This window comes from Eublepharis macularius, chromosome 9 (genome assembly GCF_028583425.1).
Source record: "Eublepharis macularius isolate TG4126 chromosome 9, MPM_Emac_v1.0, whole genome shotgun sequence".
NCBI lineage: Eukaryota > Metazoa > Chordata > Lepidosauria > Squamata > Eublepharidae > Eublepharis > Eublepharis macularius.
This window is the reverse complement of record NC_072798.1, coordinates 47,640,396-47,668,013: the sequence shown is the minus strand read 5'-3', so window position 1 is coordinate 47,668,013 and position 27,618 is coordinate 47,640,396. Positions and strand designations below refer to the sequence as shown.

General features: G+C 41.8%; 1 protein-coding gene across 1 annotated transcript; it reads right to left on the bottom strand.

Moving 5' to 3' along the window:
- Positions 1 to 3,496: 3,496 nt before the first annotated feature.
- Positions 3,497 to 27,618, bottom strand: HAL (histidine ammonia-lyase). Its single transcript, XM_054988530.1, has 20 exons — positions 27,356 to 27,618; positions 25,518 to 25,578; positions 23,476 to 23,503; positions 23,128 to 23,202; positions 22,975 to 23,047; positions 22,776 to 22,845; positions 22,505 to 22,542; positions 22,293 to 22,418; positions 20,499 to 20,638; positions 18,020 to 18,067; positions 16,266 to 16,413; positions 14,182 to 14,277; positions 13,228 to 13,286; positions 11,437 to 11,517; positions 8,741 to 8,806; positions 8,487 to 8,652; positions 7,629 to 7,763; positions 6,864 to 6,972; positions 6,685 to 6,754; positions 3,497 to 4,427 (listed from the first exon to the last, which is right to left on the bottom strand). The coding sequence occupies exons 1-20, from the start codon at positions 27,600 to 27,602 to the stop codon at positions 4,275 to 4,277; spliced, it is 1,989 nt and encodes a 662-aa protein (XP_054844505.1). The 5' UTR covers positions 27,603 to 27,618; the 3' UTR covers positions 3,497 to 4,274.

The following is a 27,618-nucleotide window of genomic DNA, read 5'->3' as shown; positions in this document are numbered from 1 at the left end:
GTTGGCTCAGGTTTTATATATTGATGTTAGGTAAGTGTACATCTTCTTGTAAAGAAGTCAACTGTAGCTATATCACAGAGTCATATATCCTTTGGACTATTTCACAGCACAAAGTTCACCAGTAACTTTGGGGCAGCATGAGACAGGGTACAATGACTGGAATTCAAAAACAGCATAACAAAAGTATGATCTCTTAGATCAATTTATCAGAGAGTAAGCTGTGATCTGAGAGTCACTCATTCAAATCTCATCTCATTTGTGGTTTTCCTAGGTGGTCTTAGGCAAGCCACTCTCTTCCAGTTTCAGTACTCTTATCTGTAGACGGGGAACTCTGAGAAAGTTTGGAAATCTTTGACTTTCCAAACTGGATACTCTAGCAATGATTCAGAGTCTTTATTTCATGCTCACAGACCAACAGGTCATAAGCGAAACGGATTCAATAATTTAAAGTACAGAATAATACAATTCAATAAAATGGTTGACCAAATAGCCAAGTATTAATTACAAAATATATGTTGCTAAAAGATAAAATCATTAAAAACCATAGATAAAAATTTTGCCACAGCAAGAGTTACACTCGGGTCTGTATCTGCTAAAAGCTTTGCAACTGCTTCTCTATTTGAATCACACCCCATTTCTGAACTCTGGCAATGTGATTGGATTTTAAGTTTAATGAAAATAACCATAAATCGGATCTAAAAAAAGATGAGATGATGAGTAAACAATTGAAGGCAAAGGAGAGCAGTGATGTTGTCTAAAGATCTGTTCCTACTAAATGACTAGTGTGAAAGTAACGAGTATGAAGAAACCTCTAGGAAACAACTGTCCTATACACAAATATTTAAATCACAATATAAGTATACAATATTAAGCACAAGTGTAATCCACCTTGGATCCCAGTGAGAAAGATGGGTTATAAATAAATACGTAAGTAAATAAATAAAATAATATTAAAGCCTTTGTATACTGAGTTAAAATAATCTAAAATGAACTTGTGAACTAAAATGAAAATAAAAGTACAAAGATACACTGCAACCTTAAGCAGGTATATTCAAAATCCTACTATAATTCAATGGGCTTAATCCAAGAAAAGTATTCTCACAATTGCACTGTAATAGCTGAAAATGTCCCACAGCTGAATTTGATCTTATGACCTCTTCTGTACAGTGGAAGTCCCACATTGCACAGGAAGACATCACCCAGCCCGTGTCCCTCTTCTTGTCAGTGTTCCAGTTTCCAAAAGTGAGAAAATGCATGGAAAAGACTTTTTCCCGTTTGCTCCAGATCTTCCAGTGGTACTGGAATGGATGGGAGGAGCCCAGGTTGCTCCCCATCTCATGTTTGTCTTTTGAAGCATCTGTTTTTATTCTTATGCTGCTGCTGTTGTATTTGGAGGGATAAGATAGAAAGCAAATAAGATCCAGGAGGCTATGTCTTTCTTTGCAAAGGGATATCTTGCAAGAGAAATCCCTCCAGCTTCCAAATTTGACACAACTTCTGGGGAAATATCTTGTCAAGTTGTAAAAGTCTTTCACGTACAATGGCCACTGCTGGGCCCAGCCAAGTCACAAAAGTTGTTTGGAGGCTGCTGCTGCGCCCAGGTGAGTTGTGTGGCATCTAGTTGTAGCCACCACTACACCTAGGTGAGTTGTGGAGATTGCATGGTAGCAAGTAGCCAGTGGTTGCTTCTGGCTGTAGCCCTCATGAGACCTCCATCCAGGACAGGAAGGGAAGAAGCACAGTTGGACTGGGTTGCCAGGTGTCTGGTTCTCCCCTGGAGAGACTGTTTTTTGTTGGAATGTTCAGGGGAAACAGATTTAAATTACCGGACATCATCATGCTGGCCCAGTCTGCCCTCCTGTGTGCCGAGGGAGTGGCTGGCCCACTCAGAGCAGGACCACAAGCGACGCCTGACACAGGTTGGACACTAGTCAGCTTCCCTCAAGTTTTGATGGGAAATGTAGGCATCCTGGTCTTGCAGCTTGACTCTCTGACTGCTGTCCAATGGACTTTTCAACTGTCACTTGTCCAACATTCCGCCAAGCTGCCTACATTTCCCATCAAAACTTGAGGGAAGCTGGCAAGTGTCCAACCTGTGTCAGGCGTCACTTGTGGTCCCGCTCTCAGTCACCCAGCATCCTGCATGCTAGCGGAGCAGCCAGCTGGCCCACTTGTCCAACCACCCAGCCTCCTACACACCAGGAAAGCAGCCAGCCAGCCTACCCGGCTGCTTGTGTAACAGCAATAACTTCACTTCTAGAAGTGGCATCATCACACTGGGGTCAGGAGTGTACACACACTTTGCATGCTCTTGAAGGCATTAAAAAAGGGTAAGTACCAGGTCCCCATCTTGATTTTTTGGGGAAGCCATCTGGCAACTCTACTGAGAGGCCAAAGGAGTCTTGGAAAGGGCCCTCCGCCTCTCCCCTCCCCCTGCTTTTATTGACAGAAACTAAGATTTGAAGACTGGCAATATTATTGTGGCTACCTATCAGCCCCTACAATGGCAACTGAGACTGCCTTTCATAAAGGTACAAGGTATATTTTGGGGGAGGGGTTAACCCCTTACAATTTTTTTTTAACATTTCAGATTTTTCTGCAATACTGGGACTTTTCTCAGTTTGTAGAAATATCTGTCTTACCTGTTCATTGCCCCAGTCTCTGGATTTAAGTATCCATAGATGGGGGTTATGTGGACACTTGGATATACTGACAAGTGGGGACCTGCAAGGAACTTGTGTGGATCATTCCGTTTCCCCTGCCTTTCCTTCCTCCCCTCTCCCCCACCCCGCTATGACATGCATTACCCCCTTTCTTTCTCTCTCTCACTCTTTCTCTGTCACTCATGTCCCCATCTCTTTCTCCCCCCACTCCATCCACACCGATTGAGCTCCTCTTTCTCCAGCCCACCTCCAACACTGCTGGTGCTGGGGGACAGCAACAAATCCTGGACCCCCTCCCTTGCCCACTTATAGCATTGCCAGCTCAGTGGAGGCAACAGTGATGGCTCCCATGCCCCTTCCCCAGCCCATGTCCAGCATTTATGCCTTTCCAGAACATGTGGGAGAGAGGCATCGCCTCCTCAGCGGTAGGGTTGGCTGGGGGGTCCTATGCAATGGGGTAGGGTTGGCTGGGGGGTCCTATGTAGGGTTGGCTGGGGGGTCCTATGCATGGGGGGTCCTATCCATTTGGGTTGCTTTTGTAACCTCCCTGCCCTTTTATGTTTACAATTTTTCTGCAAACCTGAGTCACCTCTCCAGGTTTGTAGAAACATCTCCTTTCTCCATAGTGCTGAGCCACGGATTTAAGACTCCACAAAGGAGGCCATGTTGAGAATTAGATAATATATTGATGTTGCAGCAACTTGTATGTTATGGCTGTGGATTTCAGTTTCTCTGAGAGACATAAGTAAGGTATGTGCGCACACTCATGTGTGTATGCATGCGCATGTGCACATGTGCATGCATGTGAAAGCGAAAGAGAAAGAGGGAGAAAGTGTGTTCATGTCTATCAAGTCTTTATTGTCTGTAAAATCCAGTAATACATAATATAATCCATATTGTGACTTCAATTGTATTGTGCGGTTTGGCTCATTTCCTTGAGTGATCTGTTCTGCATGTGTTTTGAGATCCATGCATTAATTTGATTTGCACTCTGTAAGAACATGGCTGTTGTAAGCTACTCTGTTAGCTTTAGCTTCCTCACACTTCAGGATAATATGGGGACTCCTGTGGGTTACAAGGAATGCTTCTTGAATTATTTGACAAACAATATTATAATAAAGGATTATAGTTCAAACTACCTTACAGGTCTGATGTGAAGATTACTGAGATACTATATGTGAAGCGCTTTCAAAATCCACAAGTGTAGTATAAAAGCTATTATAGTCATACCAAAATTAAATATTGATGCCCTATTCTTCACGGGCTCAAGTAATGCAATGATTTTCCCTTTCCAACAAAAAATTTAACAATTAAAAATACCCTTTGTTTCCACCAACCTGCAAGGGATGTAGACTGGGGCTAAAGACCAAGAGAAGTGTGAAGAAATGGAGCCTTAGCTGTAAAAAAGTACAATATGAAAAACTATAGAATATGTTTACTTCTTATATGGCATGGAAAATAAGGTAGGCATTTTCATTCCCCTGCTTTTTGGTTCACAGATCTATTTGTAAGCACCCTAATTCTTATCATAAACCAAAGAGGATTTTTTTTAAAATCCTATAATTCTTCAATGGTAGATGTAGGCCATGAGCCAATACATTGTACATCAAATTATTCTGAGTCACTGTGGTGATGGTGGTGATGATGACGACAGCGTGAAGCACCTTCGTGTGCTAAGGAAAAAGCAGTGGGGGATCCAGGCCTGTGTTCAGGGGGGTGCTCTCTTCTGTATTTTTCAATGTACGGTGCAGCTACTTCCCAAACCTAGATGCAAAAGAAGAGACTAAAGTCAGAAGCAAAGACTGAGTTTTCACTTCAGCTAAGTATTAACCAAGAGCGTAATGAATGGATTACATAAATGGTACAAAATAGTTAAAACTACTATCGGTAGTTTCAGATGACTGTTTTATGGATGTCATTTAGGATACTGAGGGTAATTCTGTGTTGCTTTTATAGCTATGGCTTGTTTTTAACACTGATAATGCTCATGTTGCCATTTTTATTATTTGTTGTATTGTGTTTATTCTGAGAGACACTTTAAATGGTCTAAGTAAATAAATAATAGATACAATGAAATAAAGTAAACATGACTGTTAGAAGTAAATACTGTGGGTGTATGATGTGCATCCAGCATATATATATCTCCTGCATCCCACATTTGTACACTAGCACCTTCCATATCCTCTTATGAAATTCTAGTCACACACGCCCTGGTCCTGAGTCTGCCAGGCAAGGTAAGACCAGAAACCCACCAGGAGGCACCTCCACTACCAGAACGTAATAACTCAGTGGGAAATCCACAAATGGAGGGGAAAGGAAACATCAACGTTTATAATAAATATGGTGTGTATTCAAGTGCTAAGTGCTTATAAATATAAATTTCCAATATACAAGGTAGATACTCATCAAAAATACAATAAGAACTACAACCATATGGGTAAAATTCATGGAGAATCTATGAACTTTACTCCTACGGCTGTAGTTCTTATTGTATTTATGAGTATATTTTGTATATTGGAAATTTATATTTGTATGAATATTTATTAGATGAACATAAGTATTTATAAGCACTTTACACTTGAATACACACCATATTTATTATAAACATTGATGTTTCCTTTTCCCTCCATTTGTGGATTTCCCACCAAGTTGTTAGGCAAGATAAGATCAGCACAAGCCATGTGGTTTATACAACTGAAGAGTCTCCATGGGCTCCTAGAAAAAGATTGCCTCTGGACACCCCCCCCCCATTACTAAAACCCAATCCAAATATTATATGAAAACAAGTAACTTAACTAGCCCAGCCTCATGGCCTTCCAGAGTGATCAGGGACCAGAGTTTCCTGCTCCCCTAGGCTTTTCCCCCCTTGGTGCCCTGGGCAGGCATAACCCATAAAAACACCAAACACAATACATGATTTCATCACCCCAAGTTAGGATTGCTAAGCCTTGCCTGGCAACCAGTGGGAGACCAGTGGGGTGGCCATCAGCAATGTTGTGATGACATTATGGTTTTACCATAGAGTTTCCAGTGATTCCTAGAGGTACATCACTTCTGGTTTTTCTGGCAATTCCCAGAGAGACATGATATCAGTTTCAGGTTTTTCCCCAGAAGTGACATCACACTGTCAACTTGACAGCCATTTATTTCTCCCAGTGGTGAGAAACAAGGGGTGGGGGGATTCCCCACTGAGAGACTGGCAACCCTGTCCTAAGTCCCTCACATGCTGTGGGACGAGACCTGAGGACATACCTCAACAGCTGTGCTTTGAAGTCAGAAAACTATTGGGAAATGAAGTATGAGAACAAGCAAGATGAATGGTATTTTGCATGTTCTTTTTAATCCAGAAAGATACAAGCCATGACTTTTAATTCCTTTATAATAGAGCTTCGTCCCAGAAACCTGGCAGCCTGCCTCAGCAATAGATACTCCACAACCCATGTGGTCTGTCTGCCCAGCTGGGATCTTTTTACACTAATTCAGTCTTTTACTGTATGATTCCTTGCCTGAAGCCTTCACATGCATGGAGCTACATTTGTGGTGCTAAACAAGCACTCTGAAGAAACAGTTTTATTCCTGGAAAATAAATAAAATTACCATTTTTTCACAGAATCTGGTGGCATGTGAAGGTAAGAATGGCATTCTGTAACCAGTAGCTAACTGAACAACAAGTTTTAAAAAATAAAGGTAAGAACAACATAAGAACAGCACTGCTGGATCTGACCAGTGGTCCATCTAGACCAGCATCCTGTCTCACACAGTGGCCAACCAGTCACCATGGAGGGCCAACAACTGGGCATGGAGGCTGAGAACTTCCCCAGAGGTTGCCTCCTGGCGCTCGTATTCAGAGGTTTACTGCCTCTGAATGTTGAGGTTCCCTTTAATCCCCATGGCTAGTAGTGACTGATGGACCTCTTCTCCATGAATCTGTCGAATCCCCCTTTAAAGATATCTATGCCTGTGGCCATCACTACATCCATTTTTCCATCAGATGTCCTTAGTTGCTAATGCTAGTACTTGCCTTCTGGTCCACAAGCAGTCTGTGAGCTGCTGCAATGTCTGGGGCCATGAAGCGATCTTTTAACCATGGTCTGAAAACAGACAAATTGAACAACTCCTAAATGTGGTAGTAGTGGAGGTTAATGTTTGTCCAATGTTCTGAAAAGTTACAATCTCTGGGGAAGCATTTGTTTGACATACTTGACAACAGAACGCACAAGGTCATAGACTTTCTCCAATGGGGTTGTAGTTTTCAGAGGGCGTAGAAATTCAATGCCCTGACAAGCTGCAAGGAGTTCTACAGCCAACACTAGGGAACAAAACCAGCAGAAAAAATAGTGGTAAACTCTTTACATCTAAAGGTAGTCAAATATGCTACAAAGAACATGTAGAAATGATATCACACAGTAAAACTGGCATTTTGAGCATGTAGCTTAAATGGATACAGACTTAGCCTGACGTGAAATAAACGCTTTGCTATTTATCCAGCAAGGCAACTGTGATGCTGGGGGGAGGATAATATATGTAAGGCAGAAGAATACACTTGCTTCTTTTGATCTGTGTAAACTGAATTTTAGTCCCTAACTTAGAGTTTAACATGACGGCTAACTAACATGATCTTTTAAGCGTTTAGTCCCATTAAGTGTTTAATCAGAAGTAACAAAAAATTAAAAGGATTTAAAGGGACATTGTCATTGAAACAAAACTGACGGCAGATAGAAAACCATAGTTTCAAGATTTATGTACTGATCAAAATCTCTTAAACAGCTTTTGGTTCTAAGCCTCTGTCATTCTGATCTTTCAACACATTTGCATGAATAATGTCATATGTAATACAAGTAATGGAATGCCATGGAACGTACACCCAAGTAAAAGATGTATTTATTTATTTATTTGGTGATTTTTTAAAAATCCTACCTCTAAGGAGTTCAGGGTTGCATACATTGTTCTCCTCTCACACTTTACCTTGTTCAACATTCTCAATGACTTTTAGAGCTTTCCTCGCAGCCCATCCTCCCATGGAGACATGGTCCTCTGTAGCAGCACTGGTTGAAAGAGAATCCACAGAAGAGGGGTGGCACAAGGCTTTGTTCTCAGAAACTGCAAAAGTTCAATATGAGTAAGTGGTGTACTCCAAGGCAAGCATAAAAACAATGGAAGCAAACCTATGCAAGTTTTTTTCAGTAAGTCCCACTGTATTCTGTAGGGCTTACTCCCAGAAAAGTGTTTTTAGGACTGCAGCTTTGAAAACAATGGCCCATATTAAACAACAGTTATGCAGTGCAGCAAGGAATCTTGAAATCTATTTGTTATAATACTGTGTAATCTGCACAGCTACCCCCCACCCCCTACGATTATTGTGAATGTAGTGGTTTAAACTACAATTTGTTCCACTGCCCCTGATTAAAGAAACCACCACTTACTGTGCTGTCTGAATGTGTATATTTTTTTTAACTGGAAGAGGTTGGGTATACAGAACAAAATCTCTTAATAAATAGTCCTTTTCCTTACACATTGTTCTACCACAAGTTTCATTTTTGAGGAAAGAAAACTCGTCCTATGAACAGCAAATGGAAGAGGGAGAACCCTTTGAATTCTCTCCTTGTAAGTTAAAAGGGAAAGATGAGTTTTATTCAGATATTGATGTGCTCCATGGTAGTTTTACACAAATGTGAAAGTAAAACCTTGGTGTATACGCAGGTATAAGAATATTCAGGTTATCAGAAGTGTATATGCAGGAAGAAGTGCAAGTGTATATGGCAAGAGCACTGAAATTTGTTCTCATCACCCAGTGTACACCACTGTAGGCCTTTGCCAACTTACCCAGGGATGCTGCCGTACAGTGTGCAATCATGAATCCTGAGTTCAGACCTCCTTCTGTGACCAAAAATGGTGGCAACTCACTAAGGGATGGGTTACACAGCCGTTCAATTCTCCTTTCGCTAATTGCAGAGAGTTCATGAACACCAATTGCAAGATAGTCCAGAGCCTGCAAGACAAGTCCTTCTTCATTCAGGGGTTCAAATCCTTAAGTTTCAGAATATAAGCTACCATTACCTTTCCAAATGTTCCATTACCTTTGCAGGGTATTCACCATGGAAATTCCCTCCAGAAATTGTCTCCTTTCTTTCAGCAAAAACCATCTTTGGAGACATGTTAAGACTTAACTGTGAATTAGGAGAATCTAGTTTTCTCTTGCCTTTGGAAAGGAAGCCTATTATCAAAGCCAAAGAACTGGGAAGAACATGCATAAATGCATCATGGCATTAAATTCTCCACCTTACAGTAGAAGAACCTCTTTTGCAGGAGTACAGCTCTGAGCAGCTATTCTGTCTGAAGAGCTTTCTTGAAATGACTGAAGCCCTTACATGGAACTTCAGCTGCATCTCAGGTACACCAATCCAGCTCATCCGATCTGCATATATTTCATGGCAGCCATGTTGATCCATTCACATGAGTCCTGCTAGGCCAAATGAGAATGTGAAGCGAGTGAAAAGAAGTTAAGAGTCAGGAATTTTATACAAAGTCCTATGAAACTTGGTGCTTTCTTTTTAACATGAAGCCACCACAACAGCCAGTTTGGTGTAGTGGTTAAGAGCATGGGACTCTAATCTGGCGAGCCGGTTTTGTTTCCCCATTCCTCCACTTGAAGCCAGCTGGGTGACCTTGGGCTCATCACAGCTCTCCCAGAGCTCTCTCAGCCCCACCTACCTCACAGGGTGTTTTGTTGTGGGGATAATAATAACATACTTTGTAAACCGCTCTGAGTGGGCATTAAGTTGTCCTGAAGGGTGGTATATAAACCAAATGTTATTGTTGTTGTTGTTATTATTACAATTTACATCACGGCTAGACTGGGCAAAGCTTTTTTGTCAGCTTAATAGTAAGGAAAACTACACCAAGGAACTGTGCAAAATTCTGTCTAACGGGCCCCTGTGTTATGGAGCTACATTTGCATTTGCTGTTTAGCTATAACTTACAGGATTTATTTATTTATGTAAAACATTTGTTAGACACCTTTTCTCCAAAGGTGCTCAAGGTGGCTCACAAACTAAAATATAAATAACAGAAATGTATTTTTTTTAAAAAGTTAAAAACAGAGTAAAAACATGGTTAAAATACATTAAAAAGCTGTCCTAAATAAAATAGTCACAACAAGGAAGAAAAAGGGTATGTGAGGAAAAGTCCCCACAAACTCAACCCAAACAAGCAGGGGAACAAAACAGAGGGGTTAAGTAACAACCTAAAAATATATTAGAAAATATGTATTATGAATGTGCACAAATGTAGATTAAAAACAAATTTAAAACATAAGGCCTGAATGGCAAGCTACATGTATATGCTAAAACTTGCTAAAACATCTCAAGGTATAGCTGATGGTACAGTGCAATGACCAACACAAATAGACCAAGGTACAGTAAAAGAAAACCACTGGGAGTATTTCATGATGGGTTTCTATATGTGTGAGTGTGTTTGATTATAAATTGTTTACAATTGACCACTGAGGAAGGCCTTAGGGCCGAAACGTGTCTGGTTGTGTTGGTCATTGCACTGTACCATCAGCTGTCCCTTGAGATGTTTTAGCAAGTTTTAGCATATACATAGGGTTGCCAGGTCCAAGTTGGGAAATTCCTGGAGATTTTGGGGGTGGAGCCTGGAAAGAATGGAGTTTGGGGAGGGGAGGGGTCTCAATGGGGTATAATGCCATAGAGTTCACTCTCCAAAGCAGCCATTTTCTCCAGGGGAACTGATCTTTATGGCCTAGAGATGAGTAGTAATTCCAGGAGATCTCCAGCCACCACCGGGAGGCTGGCAACCCTACATATACATGTAGCCTGCCATTCAGGCCTTATGTTTTAAATTTGTTTTTAATCTACATTTGTGCACATTTATAATAAATATTTTCTAATATATATTTTAGGTTGTTACTTAACCCCTCTATTTTGTTCCCCTAAATAAAACAGTCTTCAGATACCTCCTGACACTACAGAGTGAGGGGGCCAGGCACACTTCTCTGGGGAAATTGCTCCACAATTGAGGGTACGCCACTGAAAAAACCCTCTCCTACGTGCCCACCAGCAAAGCTTCTTTGGTTGATGGGACAGTCAGGAAGGCCTCTCCCTGTGATCTTAACTCCCGGGTCCCAGGCATGGCCACAAGCCACGTAGGGCTTTAAAGGATAGAACCAGCAGCTTGAATTGAGCCTGGGAGTGGATTGGTAGCCAGTGTAGTTGCTGTAATATTGGGGTCACATGCTCTTGATAGCTACTTCCAACCAACAGTATAGCCACAGCATTCTGCACTAGCTGCAGCTTCTGAACACTCTTCAAGGGTAGTCCCAAGTAGAGTGCATTGCAGTAGTCCAGTCGAAAGATAACTAAGGCATGGATCACTGCAGCTAGATCGGAATGAACCAGGAATAGTTGCAGCTGATGCTGCATGCCTAAGCTAAGCAAACAGACTCCAAGCCACTGCAGCCACCTGGTTTTCCAAGGTGACCATTGAGTCAAGCAGTATTTTTCAGCTGCAAATCTGACTTTTCAGTGGAGCAAGCCCATCCAAAACAAGGGATTTCTCTCTGGTCAGCCTTTCTACTAATGAGCAGCTCAGAAACTGGTTTGTCAAAAACATATACACTGGTGAGTCTACAGAAACACTTCAGCATCTTGTGTCTTGAAATGCTTCAGGAACTTTGGTCTGGGTGACAGAAGTATATAGATTGCGAGTGGTTAATTTATGCATATTAGGAGCAACAGAATCATGAAAAAGATACAGGGTTGTCTGTTGCACTGTTGATTTCCGTCTGGATAATTTCCTTTACAAAAGCAATTGTGTCATTCACAACACCATGGACCTACAAGAAACCACAAGTATTAACTGTATTTCATGCCTATTGGTAAATCATTATTATAATTTATACAATTTTGCATTAAAGGAATATTCTGTCCTGATTCCAGGCCTCCTCCCATCTTGTCAAACAGATTAACTTTATATTGCTTAACATTTTAAGGAACTTACCTTGATCCACAGTTTGTAGAAGGTATACAAGGTGTTCCTTGCAATATCTGGCTTTCGCTACATTTACATGCTACAGGAATCCAAGGAAAGGAAATATACTAACCAAGATCCAATTCAAACAGTGCCCAATCACAAGTACCAGAAATGCTCCAAATATAAACACAATTCTATCCAACGTTTGGATGCCAGCAGAAGCTTTTTGATCTGTTGCTAATTTTGGTACTTTACATACTTCATTTCTACCCCACCTCTGTCCCCAATGGGGACCCAAAGTGGCTTACATTATTCTCCCCATCCTCATTTATCTTCACAACAACCCTGTGAGGTAGGTTAGGCTGAAGAAGTGTGACTGGCTTAAGGTCGCCCAGCGAGTTTCCATGGCAGAGCAGGGATTCAGACCTGGGTCTCTCAGTTTCTAGTCCAACACTCTAACCATTACACCATACTACACTATGCTACACCTCGATGCCGGGATTTCCTAGACAACAGGAGACAGAAGGAGCTGCAAGAAGGGACACTAATTCAATATCAGTGGTATATATGTGGTAGGGATGTCGGGAAAAGGGATGTCAGTGGCTTGGGGACAGCTTTCTGAATCAATATATAAAAATCTGCGTGAGCTATTCCATTATTTGGGCCTGGGCACATATCAGTCAGCAATGTGTGGCTCCTCCCTTGAAAGGTAGGCAGTACCAGGCAGCCAACGAGTTATGTGGGACACTCTGTATTCTCTAGCAGGCAGGCAGGGCTAAAGAGGCAGGAAGAAGACATCCATGCTTTGCGTATACAGCATCAGGCAATATAACTTCCCTTCAAACAGCTGGCGGGGACAAGGCTTTTCACTTATTTTATGTTCTTATATTTTGCATTCTCAATGAAGTTTCTGAAATGATTAGATGGAAAAACCATGGCTTCTGTTCCAAACACAGCAAACCAAATAAAATCCCAAAAATTGCTAAGGAGAAAGGTCATCTCTTCAAGTGAGAAAGAACTGCTAGTTCAGGATCTGTAATCTCCCTATGGGCATAATTTCATGTTACAGCACTAGAAAGTTGAACCTATTCTCCAGTATACTCTTGGCTCCTCTTAGCCTCAACAGGGGAAAAAGACAGACAGCTCCTCTGGTTCACATGATAAGAAAGAATGGCAGGTGTTGAAGTCCTATTTCTGTGCACTATAATACATATGGAGGAAAGTGCTAGGTGTTGAACAAGATTTTGTACAAGTGGAAATGCACTAAATCATTTATATGCTCATCACTGAATCCAAGCCATTACAATTATATAAAAATAGAATATGCATTGATTCTAGTTGGCCTCCTTTTACTCCATGTAACAAATACAAATTATTAATAATCACACAAAAGGCCTGATTGCTTTATCATACACGTGGCTCATATTTTCTCTGCAGTGGGGCACATAATAAAACAAGCAACAGCTGTTTCAATACATGTCAACCTCATACACTTAACACCACCATTACAGAACTGGATATAAGATTCAACATCTTCCTGGCTGTACGTGTGAAAGTTTATTTCTGTCCTTACCTGAGGACAACAACGTAACGTATATGCATCTTGTACTCTTTCACAAAATCGATGAGATTCTACAAAACACAACCAAACAAAAACTTGTTTTGAAACAGAAAGTTTACCATTTTAGTACTAAGTCTCTCTGGTACCAAGTCAAAGAGGGGATTTTCACACTCTCAAAATCAAACAGGGGTGTGCCCAATTTTTGCAGTCAGAATTGTATATTTAATTCCAAACCAGGCCATAGAGTGTGGATTAATAGATCCACAAAATTTAGCTAGGGACATGTAGGGGAAATTACCCTACAAACCTGCAGGAAGCCCCAGGTTTGCACAAAATCTGAAATCTAAATTGAGGGGGGTTCAAACTTTCACAAATAATAGAAACAGCACCTGTAGCTTTAAGAAAAGAATATCCACAGAGCTCTCAATTACCATTTTGGAGGTCGCTATGCAACCACAACAGTATTGCTGAGCCTTCAAAGCCTTGGTTTTTGTAAAGCAAAGCCATGGGGGTGGGGGGACTTGGAGACCATAACATCCCTTGAAAGTGGCCCACCCTCCTCCTCTGCCATGTTCCCTGATGGAGGAAAACTTGCCAGGGACAGACTAAATGGTGACTACTGAAGACTTACTACCCACACCACTTGGCCTAGCCTAGCAATCACCGCACAACTGGGCCTGGCAGATAAAAATAGATTGGCTGGCAGGTGGGAAGGAGAGAAGGAAGCAGGATGGAGGGAGAGGCTATGGAGGTAGCCAGGAAAGGGAAAGACGAAAGAGTTGAGGAGGGAGATGCCCCTCAGAAATGTTTGCAGGACCCCTGCTTGTAAAATTTATAACTAATATATGTTTAAAGCATTCTAAAGCATTTGGGACCTTATAGTAAGAATTGAGAATCCTGGGAAATCTGTCACCGTTGTTTTTTCTGCGCAGGAATGATCAGTATGATCCCCATATTGTTATTCACCTGCTATTCCAGAGGGATGATGGTCTGAGTTTAAAAGTGACCTGAATCGAAAAGCCACCTCATTCTGCCCAGGATGTGGTCGCAATGCATGAATATCTGTTTAAGACAAACAGAATCAAAGTAAAACACTTTGGCTTTTCCATATTTGTAAATTACAGATATTTTCATGAGTAACACTAAATGTTTAATTAAAAAGTATCAGTCAAATAAATGTAGTCAAGTAAAATGTAGTCTTTGAATGCAAATTACTTGGTGCAAGTTTACTGTAGAAAAGCATAACGCTTGGTATATCTAAGAATCTGAACATATTTACATGAATAACAGTATGACATCACCATGTAAATGTCATATATGCAAAAATCAAAACCAAATTTAAAACTGTCTGTGAAGGAATGGACTTGCAAGTCCTGTTCTTTTGGGTTTCCTGGAGGCTGGAAAACTTCATCGTCTCAAATCTCCTCTTGGTGCCGCCACCCCTTCCGTTGACTAGTGTAGGGGTACCCAAAAAAATCAGAGAGTATCTCCCACTGGATGGATTTGCACATCCAGCACACTATACCTGTGTTGCCATGTAGAGGCTCCACTAGTTGCTGTGTCTCCTGCTTCACTCGTACAGGCTAGCGCAGGGACAACTGATTCCACTTTTGCAATTTCAAGCTATCATACCTCAAGGGGCGGCAAGCTTACCCACTGCCCCTCCTCATTACTGCACTTCCAATCACATGACTGAATAGGCATTTATAGAGATCAGACTTAGAGCATTCAAAATATAAGAAAATTTAACAAACAAAAATAAAAGGTGTATACATGATCTGTTCATGCATCAGTGACCTGAGCAAGGACACTCCCTAGCTTCCTGGCTCTCTAATTTGCAACATCCTTCCCACTCTCTGCCTGGATTATAAAGATTTCTAGCTTTTTCCATTCCTTGTATCTAATGAAGGGAGCTTTGACTCTCAAGAGCTCATATTTTGGAAATCTAGTTGGTCTCTAAGGTGCACCTGGATTTGAATCTTGCTCTTCTACTGCAGACCAACATGGCTACCCACCTAAAACTCCCTGTACTCAGTACTTATCCTAAATGATATTTAGTTAGGACAGGCTGGCATTTCTTGAAGTTGCAGAATTTAAAAGGACAAGCTTTACCTTACTTCTCAGGGTCGGACCTCGTCCCTGTTGTCCCTTACCACGAGGTCCTAGGGATCCCAGGTGCCTGCTGGTTGCAGGCAATCTCCCAATAGTTTATCTGATTGCCCACCAGTTGCAGGAGGTTTTGAACTGCCTGGAGATTGCCTGCTACCAGCAGGCACCCCAGGAACAAGCTTCTCAAGCATTTTTCTCTATGCAAAAACAGTGTAGGGGAGAGTTTTCCCATTTCTGCTACCTCACGTGCACACAATACCTCCACATGCATCAGCAGAAATGGGAAAACTTCCTACCCCCACACTGGTTTTGCTCAGGGAAAAACACTTGGGAGAAAGGCAAGAGCTCTCCCGCCCTTGGCAGCAACTTTCTGAGCCCATTTTGGGCTCTCCTTTTTTATGCAAGCCATTCCTCAGAGCTGCTGTGTGTCTGCACAGAGCCTGGGTTGGCTCCATGGTGAACTTATGAAAGAAGTGACGTTTTACAGTGACCATTAGCTCTGCTGCCTGCCTCTACCCCCTCTCCTTTAGATTGCTCCATTTCACATTATCATATGCTCCCTTAAGCCCTCCAGCTCTTCAAGACTGAGTTAGGGTGCCAGGGTGTAATTGGAGAGATTAAGTTTCTAGTCCCCACCAATCTATGACGCTCATGGAGTGACCTTGGGCCAGCTGTTCCTTCACAGCCTCCCCTTCTGCATCAGGTTGTTGCAAGGCCAAAACGGAGGCTGGAAGAACAATATAAACCATCTGGAATTCCGTGGAAGAAGTGTGGGATAAAAATGCATAAATAAATAAATGTAAACAAATTGCTTTTTTATAATTTCTAAATTAGAAAATGCCTAAGTGGTACTGTACAGGGTTAGTGATGCCATCATATTAACATAAAAATTTGGTTGCTCATCTATATTGTCTAATATCCTTAGAAAATTCAATACCAACCAGTGTCAAATGCTCTTGTCGTACCCTTCAGAACTTCCAGTGTGAGAGCAGCCACTATGTCAGCTTGTTTGGCAATTGCTGCAGCCCTTTCAACTGCTTCACATCCTAGTGAAGTAATCATTTGTGTCCCATTGATAAGAGCAAGGCCCTTCAAGGAAACAGCAAGTGTTTATTATATTCAGTAACTCTGTAGAAAGGCACACAAACTCCTTGACTCAGTCAAGACATTAGCCATCCAAGGATGGCTTTTCACTCACAGGGAAAAGATATAGAGTCTTCTTATCTATCTCTCTGCAGGCAGGAGCGGATTGGGAACTTAAAACGACACAGGAGCAAGCAAGGCTTAGTAGCCCCTGAGGCAGTTCAAGCCAATGCTGCAGGGCTACTCAGCTCAGCCCTGGCCAGCAGCTCTAACAATAGGTGTTGACTCACCTGTTGCTAGGATTGCCGGGCCCTATGGTTTTATCATAGAGTTTCTGGTGGTTCCTAGAGAGGTGTGTCCCTGGCCTGCTGGCCCTAATTTTTTTTCTCTTGCTGCTGCCTAGAACAGTAGCAGAAAAGAGAAACTGGGGGAGAGCAATACCCTGCCCCTACCAGGGGGCTGCCAACCCTACCTGTTGCCTTGTCTTGCTAAGCTGAATGGCACCTGCACGTGAGGCAGCAGTACTGGGTTCTGTTTGCTTCTACCTGGCAAGTGGCTCTCCAGGGAAGTGGCTCAGCCTTTCCCTGTAAATTTAGTGGCCCGTCCACTCCATGCAAAGGTAAAAACAGCTCGGGAACAGTGATTTTGACCTGGAAAGAATTAAGTGTCCCCACCCAGGTACAGCTTTCCACAGGCCTCTTTGGGTTAACAAAGGAAAGAATAACAGAACTCACTTTGTACATAGTTTGAGCTACTGTCTCACTCACTGAAAGGGATATCAAAATTTACGTTCCCAGTCCAAAGCTTATCTCAGCTTTTTTCATTCTATCTCAACCCCTCATTAGGAATGAGTGGATAACTATCCTACCTTACCACATTGTTGCCAGCTTTCATGAAATAATGGAATGAAGAAGATGTATTTTAAAGCCTCGTCAATGTAAAAAGCCCTTCTCAGGACCACTGTGTAAAATCATTAGAAATACTCAAGCATTCATACATGCAAGAAAACTTTTTCCTAGAAAGGAGATACAAGGACTAAAATATCCTCAAACCAAAGACATCTGTAAAGAGAGGAATTGGACTAAGATTGCCAGCTCCAGGTTGGGAAATTCCTGGAGATATGGGAGGGTGGATCCTGGGGAGGATGAGGTTTGGGAAGGGGGAAGGAGGAACCTCATCTGGGTACAGACTTCATATGCCACAGACTTCATTTTCCCTGGCAGCCATTTTCTCCAGGTGAACTGATCATCTCCTGGAGATCTGTTGTAATTCCAGGAGATCTCCAGCCACCACCTGGAGGTTAGAAACCCTACCTGTTCTCAGGATTAAGATTCTTAATGTAAGAATTAAGGGATCTGTAATTGATAGTTTACCCTTTGAAAATCAGCTGGAGGGGTTCACATTACATCTAGATCTGGGCCACAGCACTGGGACAGGTATACTGTTAACTTTTTCTCTGTGATCTTTCCCTCACTCCACAGTCCACCACCAGCTATCTATGTCTTGTTATCATTCATATCTTGGAGGATTAGTATCTTTCCACAAGTGGGCTTAAACTTACTCATTTACCTAACTATCAATTAGTCAAACAAGAATCATAGCACTTTATTACCTCTTTTGGCTTCAAGTTAATTGGTTTCAATCCATGGGCTTCCAGCACCTGTAAAGCAGTATAAATGATGCTAATTATTATTGAAACTTTGATTTAAAATGAAGAGATACGGCTTCAGCTTGGCTCTATTTCACATCCCCAGTTTAAAAGATAATGGTTTAATGAGTGCTTTGAATTCCCATGATACCATCAAAACTTCTGCATTCCATGTGCACAGAGAACCCTTTTAGTGGATAGTAGCACCCAGGGCTTTTTTTCTGGGAAAAGAGGTGGTGGAACTCAGTGGGTTGCCCTCAGAGAAAATGGTCACATGGCTGGTGGCCCCGCCCCCTGATTTCCAGACAGAGGGGAGTTTAGATTGCGGCGCAGAAGGCAATCTAAACTCCCCTCTGTCTGGAGATTAGGGGGCGGGGCCACCAGCCATGTGACCATTTGCAAGAGGTTCTGGAACTCCGTTCCACCACGTTCCTGCTGAAAAAAAGCCCTGGTAGCATCTCTAGCTTGGAAACAACGTTTATGTAACTGTACTATTATTTTAGAAAACCCATGTCTATATCACTTCAGAAGCAGAAAAATTTATTAACCATCAACCCAGTTCAAAATGTAACTATCAAGATCTTCCTATGTGAACAGGACTAACATTGCATTAATCATTAATCATTAGATAGTTTCGAGTTGTCTGACATGTATACTACAAAAGGACGCAAAGGTTTTGCTTTGCAGATGGCATGTCATGTGTGTCTGTATCCACACTATATTTAGTATTATTTGTTTAAATCATTTTTGCTTCACTTTTCTGACCATAGTTTCTATTGCTTAAGAAATGGTTGTGCAAGAACTGCCAGGAGCAGCCATACTATAAGGTACACCACATGAGTACTCATTGGATAACATAAAAATCCCCTGGTTGGGACTTATCCAACATGTCATATAATTGCAAAGATGTACTAGACAGCAGTGCAAAGCACGAAGAATTGTTTCTTTGGCCACTGCTGGAACTGCCTCTCTCTCCTAGTCTAATCAATCATTATGTCACATGGAAGTAACTATCAACATGTTGCCTGAAACTTGACAATCATATAATTTTTAATCATCCTATAAAATACACATGACATTTCTACCGTCTACTTGCAACTCTTCATTTTTTGGAATCTATCACTGTATAAAATCATGCTGTTTCTTCCACATCATGTTCTTAACACACCCTGCACTGTAACACTGGCATTCCAATCCATGGATTTATGTATTGTGATCAGCTTCTGGACTGGTTAAAAAACAGTTAGGTGTGCAGCCCTAAGAGAATGTCCTGTAAGGAATGACTTCAGCTTCTTGATGTCACCCTGACAACATGGTACTCCTGTCTCATGAAACCTGAAGTGTCTAGGTGACAATGGAATCTGTCTTGAAATAGGATGGATTTTAGTCAACGGGAAAAGATGCGAAAGTTCTTAAGAGATAGAAGCTGATATGAACTAACTTGGGCTGAATCCACATTACCTCCGCGCGTCCCAGTGTTGCACTAAATGTTCGTTAAACACCCGGAAGTATAGTGTCTTTCAAGCGCGATTTCTGAATCGTGCTAGAAAAACGCTATACTTCCGGGTGTTTAGCGAACATTTAGTGCAACACCGGGACGCGTGGAGGTAATGTGAATTCAGCCATGGTCAGTGAGACTTTTGGCATGCTTTGCTTTGAAAAACCAGTCCTACCAAGGCACCATGTTTAGTAAATAAGAAGATGGTTTTGCTTTCCGGAATACAAGACAATGTCACTAACGTAAATATTGCTCAGAACTGAAATTTCCATATGCGGGTCACGACGAGGCCATGAAATTGAACCTTCTGTGATATACCAACAATGCCTTATATTGGATCTTAAAAAAGAGTGTTCAGTTTCACAGGATATAGCTATGGGAGAAATAAATATGACAGATATGAACTAAAGAAGTTTAAGGTTTTTCTACTACTTTGTAAATGATGTTACAATCCAAGTAGTTTGAGATTCAGAAGTAGATCTTTGGACTACAATGTGCACTTGCTCATGCATTTCCTGGAACACAAAAATGAACTTCAGTGGAAGTTTGAAGGTTGGAGAAAAGGCTAGGAGCTTTTATATACTGATATTCTACTAGCTGAATACCTCAAAAGACAAATAACTAACAAGAGCAGTTTGCAAGGAAGCTGTTAATTTCACAGGAGGGCCTGTTCAGCAATAAAAGGACCTCATGTTCTCGGCTAAACATTATGAAAAAATGATGACAATATCTGACCTTGAAGGGTGCTGTTTTGCAATAGCCACCTCTTGTCCCACCACCAAAACTTTGTGAAGCAGATAGAATGGCTCACCTCCTTATTATTTATGGCACAAGAACTCTCTTTCACATCAAGAACTGAGAGACTTAAATTTCCATGGTGCACAAATCAAGCAAATTATGCTTGCCAAGCCAAAGAGCAAACCAAAAATGATCTGCAGAGCTTACATATTTTGCATCAGCCCATCCACTCTTTGGGGACCACATCTTTCCTTCTCCCATCAGCCCCAGCGCAAGATGGGCAAGAGGGGCTAAGTCTCCACTGGCTCCAACGGTCCCTTGCTCAGGGATGTAGGGAAGGCAGGATGCTAAGAAAAAGAACAGCGGGGCTTGGGTCAGGATTCCTGATTTCTTGAAGCATATATGCCATCATCCACTCCTCGACTCTCCAGAAGTAGTAGTGAATTCGACTGGTGCTTCACCAGTTGGGAGTAGGAGCACCTTGTGCCAACTTCTCTGCTCTTCTTCAAGGGCTCCATGCTGTGCTCATCCACTCTTAAACTATTGCCTTTCCATACCAATAACACCTTACAGCAGTGTTCAACAGTTTTGAACTTAGGACCCACCTTTAACCCCCAACAGAAAGAAAAGTGTAAGAAATGCTGCAGTTAGTCAAATTCCTTCTTTGACAAACTGTTATAGGCACATGATCCCTGATGTCCTCCATTGCACCCCCCTCTGTCTCCCTTTAAAAAGAAACCCAAACAAAGAACAGTAATGTTGGGGTATAGCCTACATGTGGGCCCTGTCTCTCCAGCTGAAAACCAATGGCTTCGTGCATGCAGCTGTGCTGCTGTTAGCCAATGGGAGCAATGAAGAAAGGCTTCCCTTTGCCAGACTCATTTCTTCCCTTAATTCACACCTCAAACCTCACTTACTCTATAAGACCTTTTTTGAAATCCTATAGATCCAGCCAGGGGTCATTTCATAGAAAAAGAGCTGGAGGAATGCATTAGCATAGCTCATTAGCATAACTCATTAGCGTATGCCATGCCCCTTGCCATCGTCGGAAGTGTGTCATTGGCATAACTGATTTGCATATGCCACACCCCCTGACATCACCTATCCTGGCTGTTTTGAACCCAATCCTGGCCATTCAGGGTCGAAATCGGGCCCAAAATAGCAAAAGGGCTGAAAATGGCCAAAAGGGGGACCAAAATGGTCAGGATCGGGCCGTTGCTGAGTGGGAGAGTGATCCACCACCCATCAGAGGCCCAATCTGGGCCATTTCAGCCTCAGTCCAGGCTGAAATGGGCCCAAAATGGCCGAGAGTCAGGTGGGCGGGGCCACCTGACATGTGACCTCTTTGGGGAACTGCATTCCTGTGCATTCCCCCTCGAAAGGAGCCCTGGATCCAGCTGTCCATATTGCCAGCAAACTGATAACCCCACAACCTGCATCTACCCCAGAACTACTTATTTAGCAAACTCCACCTCATCTCTCGAACATTTCCATCCATGGGGCTGGCTCCACTAAATCAAAGATTTGTGTCACTTATTTGAGCCAGGAAGGGGTAGTATGTTTCAAGCTGAGACCTAATTGGTCTCCAAACACAACTCATTTTGGACTACATTCAAACAGCCAAAATGTTCACCTCCATTTACATAAGGTGGACTGGGCATTCCTCTGCGGATTGTCTCTTTTAAAGAAGCAGCTGCCACTTCAAAGGAGGTCATCCAAAACTGGACCACTTTTTCTTTGCAAGTGTTTGGTCAAAAAAGAGGGAGCTATATAAGAGACTGTGGTCAACAGCCCATTGGAAAGACAAAAAGCCCCTTCTCTGTTGCGGATACCTCCCTTCCTTTAAAGGAGAGGTTGTTGCTTCAGAAGACTGCACAGTGCAATCTCTTCCCATTTCTTGACACAATTCTTTTTCATAAGTGTCATGTCTCCTCCAAAATGGTGACTTTTGTGCTAACTACTGAATCCCATGAAAATCCAGTGCAGAATGGATCATATTACCATTAAATGCATCAATTGTTTGCTGAAGAGTTTCCAGTGAAATCCCGCTGTATCCTTTTGCTAGAACATTGATCCGCAGAGCTAAAAGCATACGAGATCTTTCAGGGATCAAAGGTTTCCCAACACCTACAATGATAAACATCCAACTCAGAGTTATTAGCGTTGCCTGTAACAATCGTGGAAAAACCAGCTTGAAATCAATTTTTCATTACCTGCAGAATGTGACCGAATTAAATTCACCTGAAGCTCCCTCAGAGAAGAAAAACACATAATCAGTTCAAATAATGTACAGAATTTAAGATAATTTTCAAACACTGAGCAAATAAAAGAAAAAAATATTTACTCTGTGAAAAGAAATTCACTGTAAGATAAAACACTATACATTTCTTGGCTATGTTGTCTATAAACCGAATTGGCTGTATGAGCAGTATCATTAAATTATAAACCTTTAAAAAATATTAAAAGGAAGCAGAGGAGACTTACTGTAGTTTACACTTTGAAATACGGGTTCGTGCAAACTTTCCAAAGCCTGTAGTGATTCCATATACAGGATCTAAAAGCACAAAAATAAAATGCTTTAATAAAAATTAAGAATTTGAATAGCTACATAAAATAAAATTTTAAAATTAATTTCTGCCTACCACCCTCTCAACATTTTTAAAAATAAGATATTAAACCTTACCTTTTGCATCTTCTACAATAGTTTTAATAACATCACTTGATGCTCTGACTTTAGTTTCAGCTTCAGGAGTAAGCTGGAAATAAAATGCCCTTATTTACATTTCTGTTTCAATGGCTACAGTTATTTAGAATTATAATCTTTCCAAATACTCACCTTGATCTTATAGAGGCCCTTTCCTAAACTGACCAACTTCTCTGTGGTCAGACTGTTTCCATCTAAAAAAATATACTGTAAAAAATAACTTTGTTAGATCAAGGCATACCAGCTTTGTACCAGCATTGTTATGCGGACATTAAAGTTATGCCGCTTCATAATCAATGTTATTGCAAATGGAAAAAGCTTTTTCTCATTCATTTAATTAAAAAAAACCCTCCTCAGCAGAACTGTCATACTGAAATCAATGTTGAATTTCAGTTTACAAATTCAATGTACGGACATTACAGAACTGATTATGTTCGACAACTGGAGACCTTACTATTTTATATTATCATTAATCCATACCTCTTCCGGGTCTCGATATTTACTATATCTGAAACAGCCCATAGGAAAACATATGCTACATGCTGATTAACATTTGGTTCTGTAATCTTCTTGAGTACAAATGAGGGAACTGAAAGGAACTGTGTGTGTGTGTTTAACAATTAGGACATTTTTGCACCTCCTCCATTATGAAATAGGGTGACATCGCTGAGCTCTACAGCTAGGTATATAGCTCACTGGCTCCTGAATAGAGATGGGCACAATCCAAAAAAAATTAACGATCCAGCTGATCGTGGATCGGCTCCGGCGACGATCCCGAATTAACGATCCACACCGATCATCTCCCGTTCCCGATCCATGGATCGTAGATCGTGGAGGCCAAAGCGGGCCGCGCTGCTATTCCCAGCTATGTGGGAAGGTGGGTGGTGGTGGCGGCCACCGGGCCTGGTGAGCACAGGGAGGCGGCGACGAGCCACCTCCCCTCAGGTCCCATTCAGCAACACAGGAGGTCTGTGTTTGGCCGTCAGAGCTGCCTATCAGGGTTTGCATGGATGAGATTGGAGTGCCCATGGCTACAGAACACCCCCTTCCCCCTCCCTCCCCTGGGTGTCTTCTCCCAACTTGTGACTGCTTTGCTGCTCCATGGTTGGAAGGAACCCCTGCTGATCAAGGAAAGCTGGGCTTCCATTCGGGTTTCTAGGGTGACAGAAGGAGGGCAAACAGAGCTCAGGTATTCCCTGGCTCCGTTGCCAGGGGAATAGATTGCTGGCGCCTGAGTGTCTGGATCCCCAATCCGAGCCCGAACGCAACGATCCAGGCCTCTCCCGATCGCTGGATCGTTGGCCGTGGACAATCACGATCCACTGGGTCATGATCGCACGATCGCCATTATCGTGGGGTTTTTTTAATCATAATGTGGATCGTGCCCATCTCTACTCCTGAACCTCCGTAATCTAGTGGTATAAAACAATTGCTCTGATTGCTGAGGTTTGGGCTGGTGAGCAGGAAGCCACAAATCTAGCCCTGAACTTTGGGTAGCCAAAGCCAACTCTGGGTGAGAAAATTCCTGGAGATTTGGGGGCAGGGCCTAAGGAGGACATTGTTGTGGAGGGGAGGGACCTCATTGAGGTATAATGTTACAGAGACCTTGCTTCAAAACAGCCATTTTCGCCAGGAGAAGTGATCTCTGTAGTCTGGAGATCAGTTTTAATTCTGGGAGATTTTCAGGCAAGCCTAAATTAATCTGATGAGTAGTAAAATTCGGGAAGGGATTGTTTTTGGCTTTTCCTCCCCATGTGGTATTACAAAGAGGAATTGGGGAAATAATAATAGGAATAATTTATTTATTTAAAACATTTGTATGCCATCTTTCTACCCAAATAGGGTCACCAAGGTAATGAACATAAAAACAGTAAAAAAGTAAAATAATTTTTTTAAATCCTCTGATCCCAGTCAGTATCCCATTTCAGAATACTATCAATTCTTAGGAACTCTCCTCCCTTTCCAGGTGAAAGAGACCTTTAGAAATACCATTGATTAAGATGGAAGTAAGTGCTTTTCCTCTCATTCGAATTCATCCCTCCTCCCCATCGTTCTGCTTCAAAGTGATCAGCAGCACCTTTCAAAGTTAATAATGTCCTGTCCTGTCCTGTCGAGTCAGAGGGGAAATGAATGCCTCATGACACACATTTCCCAGACCATATTCCCTTCCAGGATCCCATAAACCATCATGACATCCTGATTTTTCCCTCCATTTTCTTTTCTTTAAATGATGATCAACTTCTTGTACTATCCCACAACTCCTAAAGGTTAAGAAACTCACTAAGTTTTCAAGTCTTTGTGTGTATGTATGTGTCATTTTTTTACACAGAAAGATTTTCTGTATATACTTGGAAGTCCCCTTTGAATGACCCTGTTTTTCTGCCCCTCATGGCAGCATCAAGTATGGTGTTAGAAGGAGTGACGATGATGATGATGGGAAATTCAACATGCCACACCATGTATATTTAACTTCAAAATATAAGAAAAGCAATAGGCGATCACCACATTTTTAGTAAGGATACAAATAAACTCCTTCTGGCTGTGATGGAATGAAGTCTGGAGAACTTACATCTCCTTGTATTACTGGAAAAAAGGAAAAGGAGCACCATGAAAATTCTGTCCACTCTTTTGCTGTCAGAGTAGTTACTGAAAAAACCGTAAGGGGGTAGAGTGTGCTGGGATTTTGACAGGCTTCCATAAGGGCAATGACTCTGCCCTGACCCACGCTCTAGAGTTCAACTGTCATGCAAACAGATATAGGCAGTTACAGACAGAAGGAATCTGCAAGCATGAGAGGCTATTGCAGATTACAGAGACATTTTCAGTGAAGAGAGACAGTTTCAAACTACCCATGGTTATATTCAGGCAAAATAAAACAAAAGTCTAGAGACATCTTATAGACTAACAACATGTATTTCCAGGCAAACCACTGTAGCTCCATACAACTTGTGTCAAAGTACGTCTTGTTATTTACATTTATTTATTTACTTTATTTGTACTACATCTTTCTTTTCACTGGGGACTCAAAGCATCTTACATCATTCTCTTGTTCTCCATTTTATCCTCACAAAAACCCTGTGAGGTAGGTTAGGCTGTGACGGTGTGATTGATCCAGGGTCACCCAGTGAGCTTCCAATGCAGAGCATAGATTTGAACCCAGGTCTCCCAGATCCTAATCTAGCACTCTAACCACTACACTACACTTGCTGTTTTATGGGTGTCTCTTACATATTTATCACATCCCTCCTCCAAGTAGCTCAGAGTAGCATATATAGTTTTTTGTCCCCAATTTTATTCTCACAACAAACGTGGGTTAGGCTGAGAAAGAATGGCTGGCCCAAGGTCACCTGGTCAATTTCATGACTGAACACGGACCAGAGCCTGTGTCTTCCCAGTTGTAATCTAACCACTACACCACACACTCACTTTTTGCTTAAACTGTTAAATGTACTGCCTCCTACAAGCACAGTGTGAATCACAAGAAACCATATGACAAATCCAAGTTACATAAATCGGTGTCCATTTCATAATTAAGTAACATTTTTGCCTGTTTGGCCCTGGTCTATATCCTATAGTTCTGTTTTTATCAGCAGTCACTGAAAAGGCCACGCTTCTCAATTAGAATAGGTTTTACTAAGCCACATGAAGAACCCCTTACATCCTCTTCCCTTCTCTTCACCGTCTCTCTTAACTTTTCCTGTCAGATAGTTTTGATAGCTACAAGTAAGTGACTTTTCTGCCCTGAACGTTACGGAACTATTGTCTTACAATTTTGCCAATTAGTTGGAACCCCCTCAACCAAAATATATGCTTACTATTAATGTACATAACAATAATGAAAACACATCTCTTTGAACAGTTTATAATCAGTGCAATCTTAAACAGAGTTATGCCCTTCTAAGTCAATTGAAGTCAAAGGGTTTAGAAGGATGTGATTCTGTTCAGGACTGCACTGTAAAGCTTAACAGTGGGGAAAGAAGGAATGGGGAGGCAAAGGGTAAAATTCAGAGAAATGCATGATCACAAATGGGGCATTGAAAGCAGTAGACAGTTTGCATCAAAAGTATATTTGGATCACTGTGGGCCTTTCATTCACTCTACAAACATGGAAAATACAAATATTGCTCTTGGTATCTTTTGTGAACATGCATTTCAGTTTTTGGTCTCTAAGAAATATCTGTGGTTGAAATATCACACACTTGAAACACATTCAAGTCCCATAGATCTTTGGGGGATTCACATGGGGTTCTCTCGCCACAGGATCAAGATGTTTCCTGCTGTTTTGTTATGCTTTTGTTCACTTTTTCTAAATATGTGCAATGACAATGACTTTCATGTCAGTCATCTGCAGCTTACTTACCAACTTCCACAAACTCATTGTCTTCCAGTGCAATATCCAATTCATCATCATGGTCCAGCAATCCAAGTCCTTTGCAACGGCGGACATAGAATTCCACCTCTTCCACAGATGCAAACCCACCATTATCAGGCTTGTTTTTCATATAACGCCTCACCGCTTCTTTGCCCAGCCATCTCACAGTGTTTGTACCATTTTGGCAAGGCACAGCGATCCATTCCCCTCGGACATGTACTGTGTACCTTGGCATACTTGTCGTTTATCTA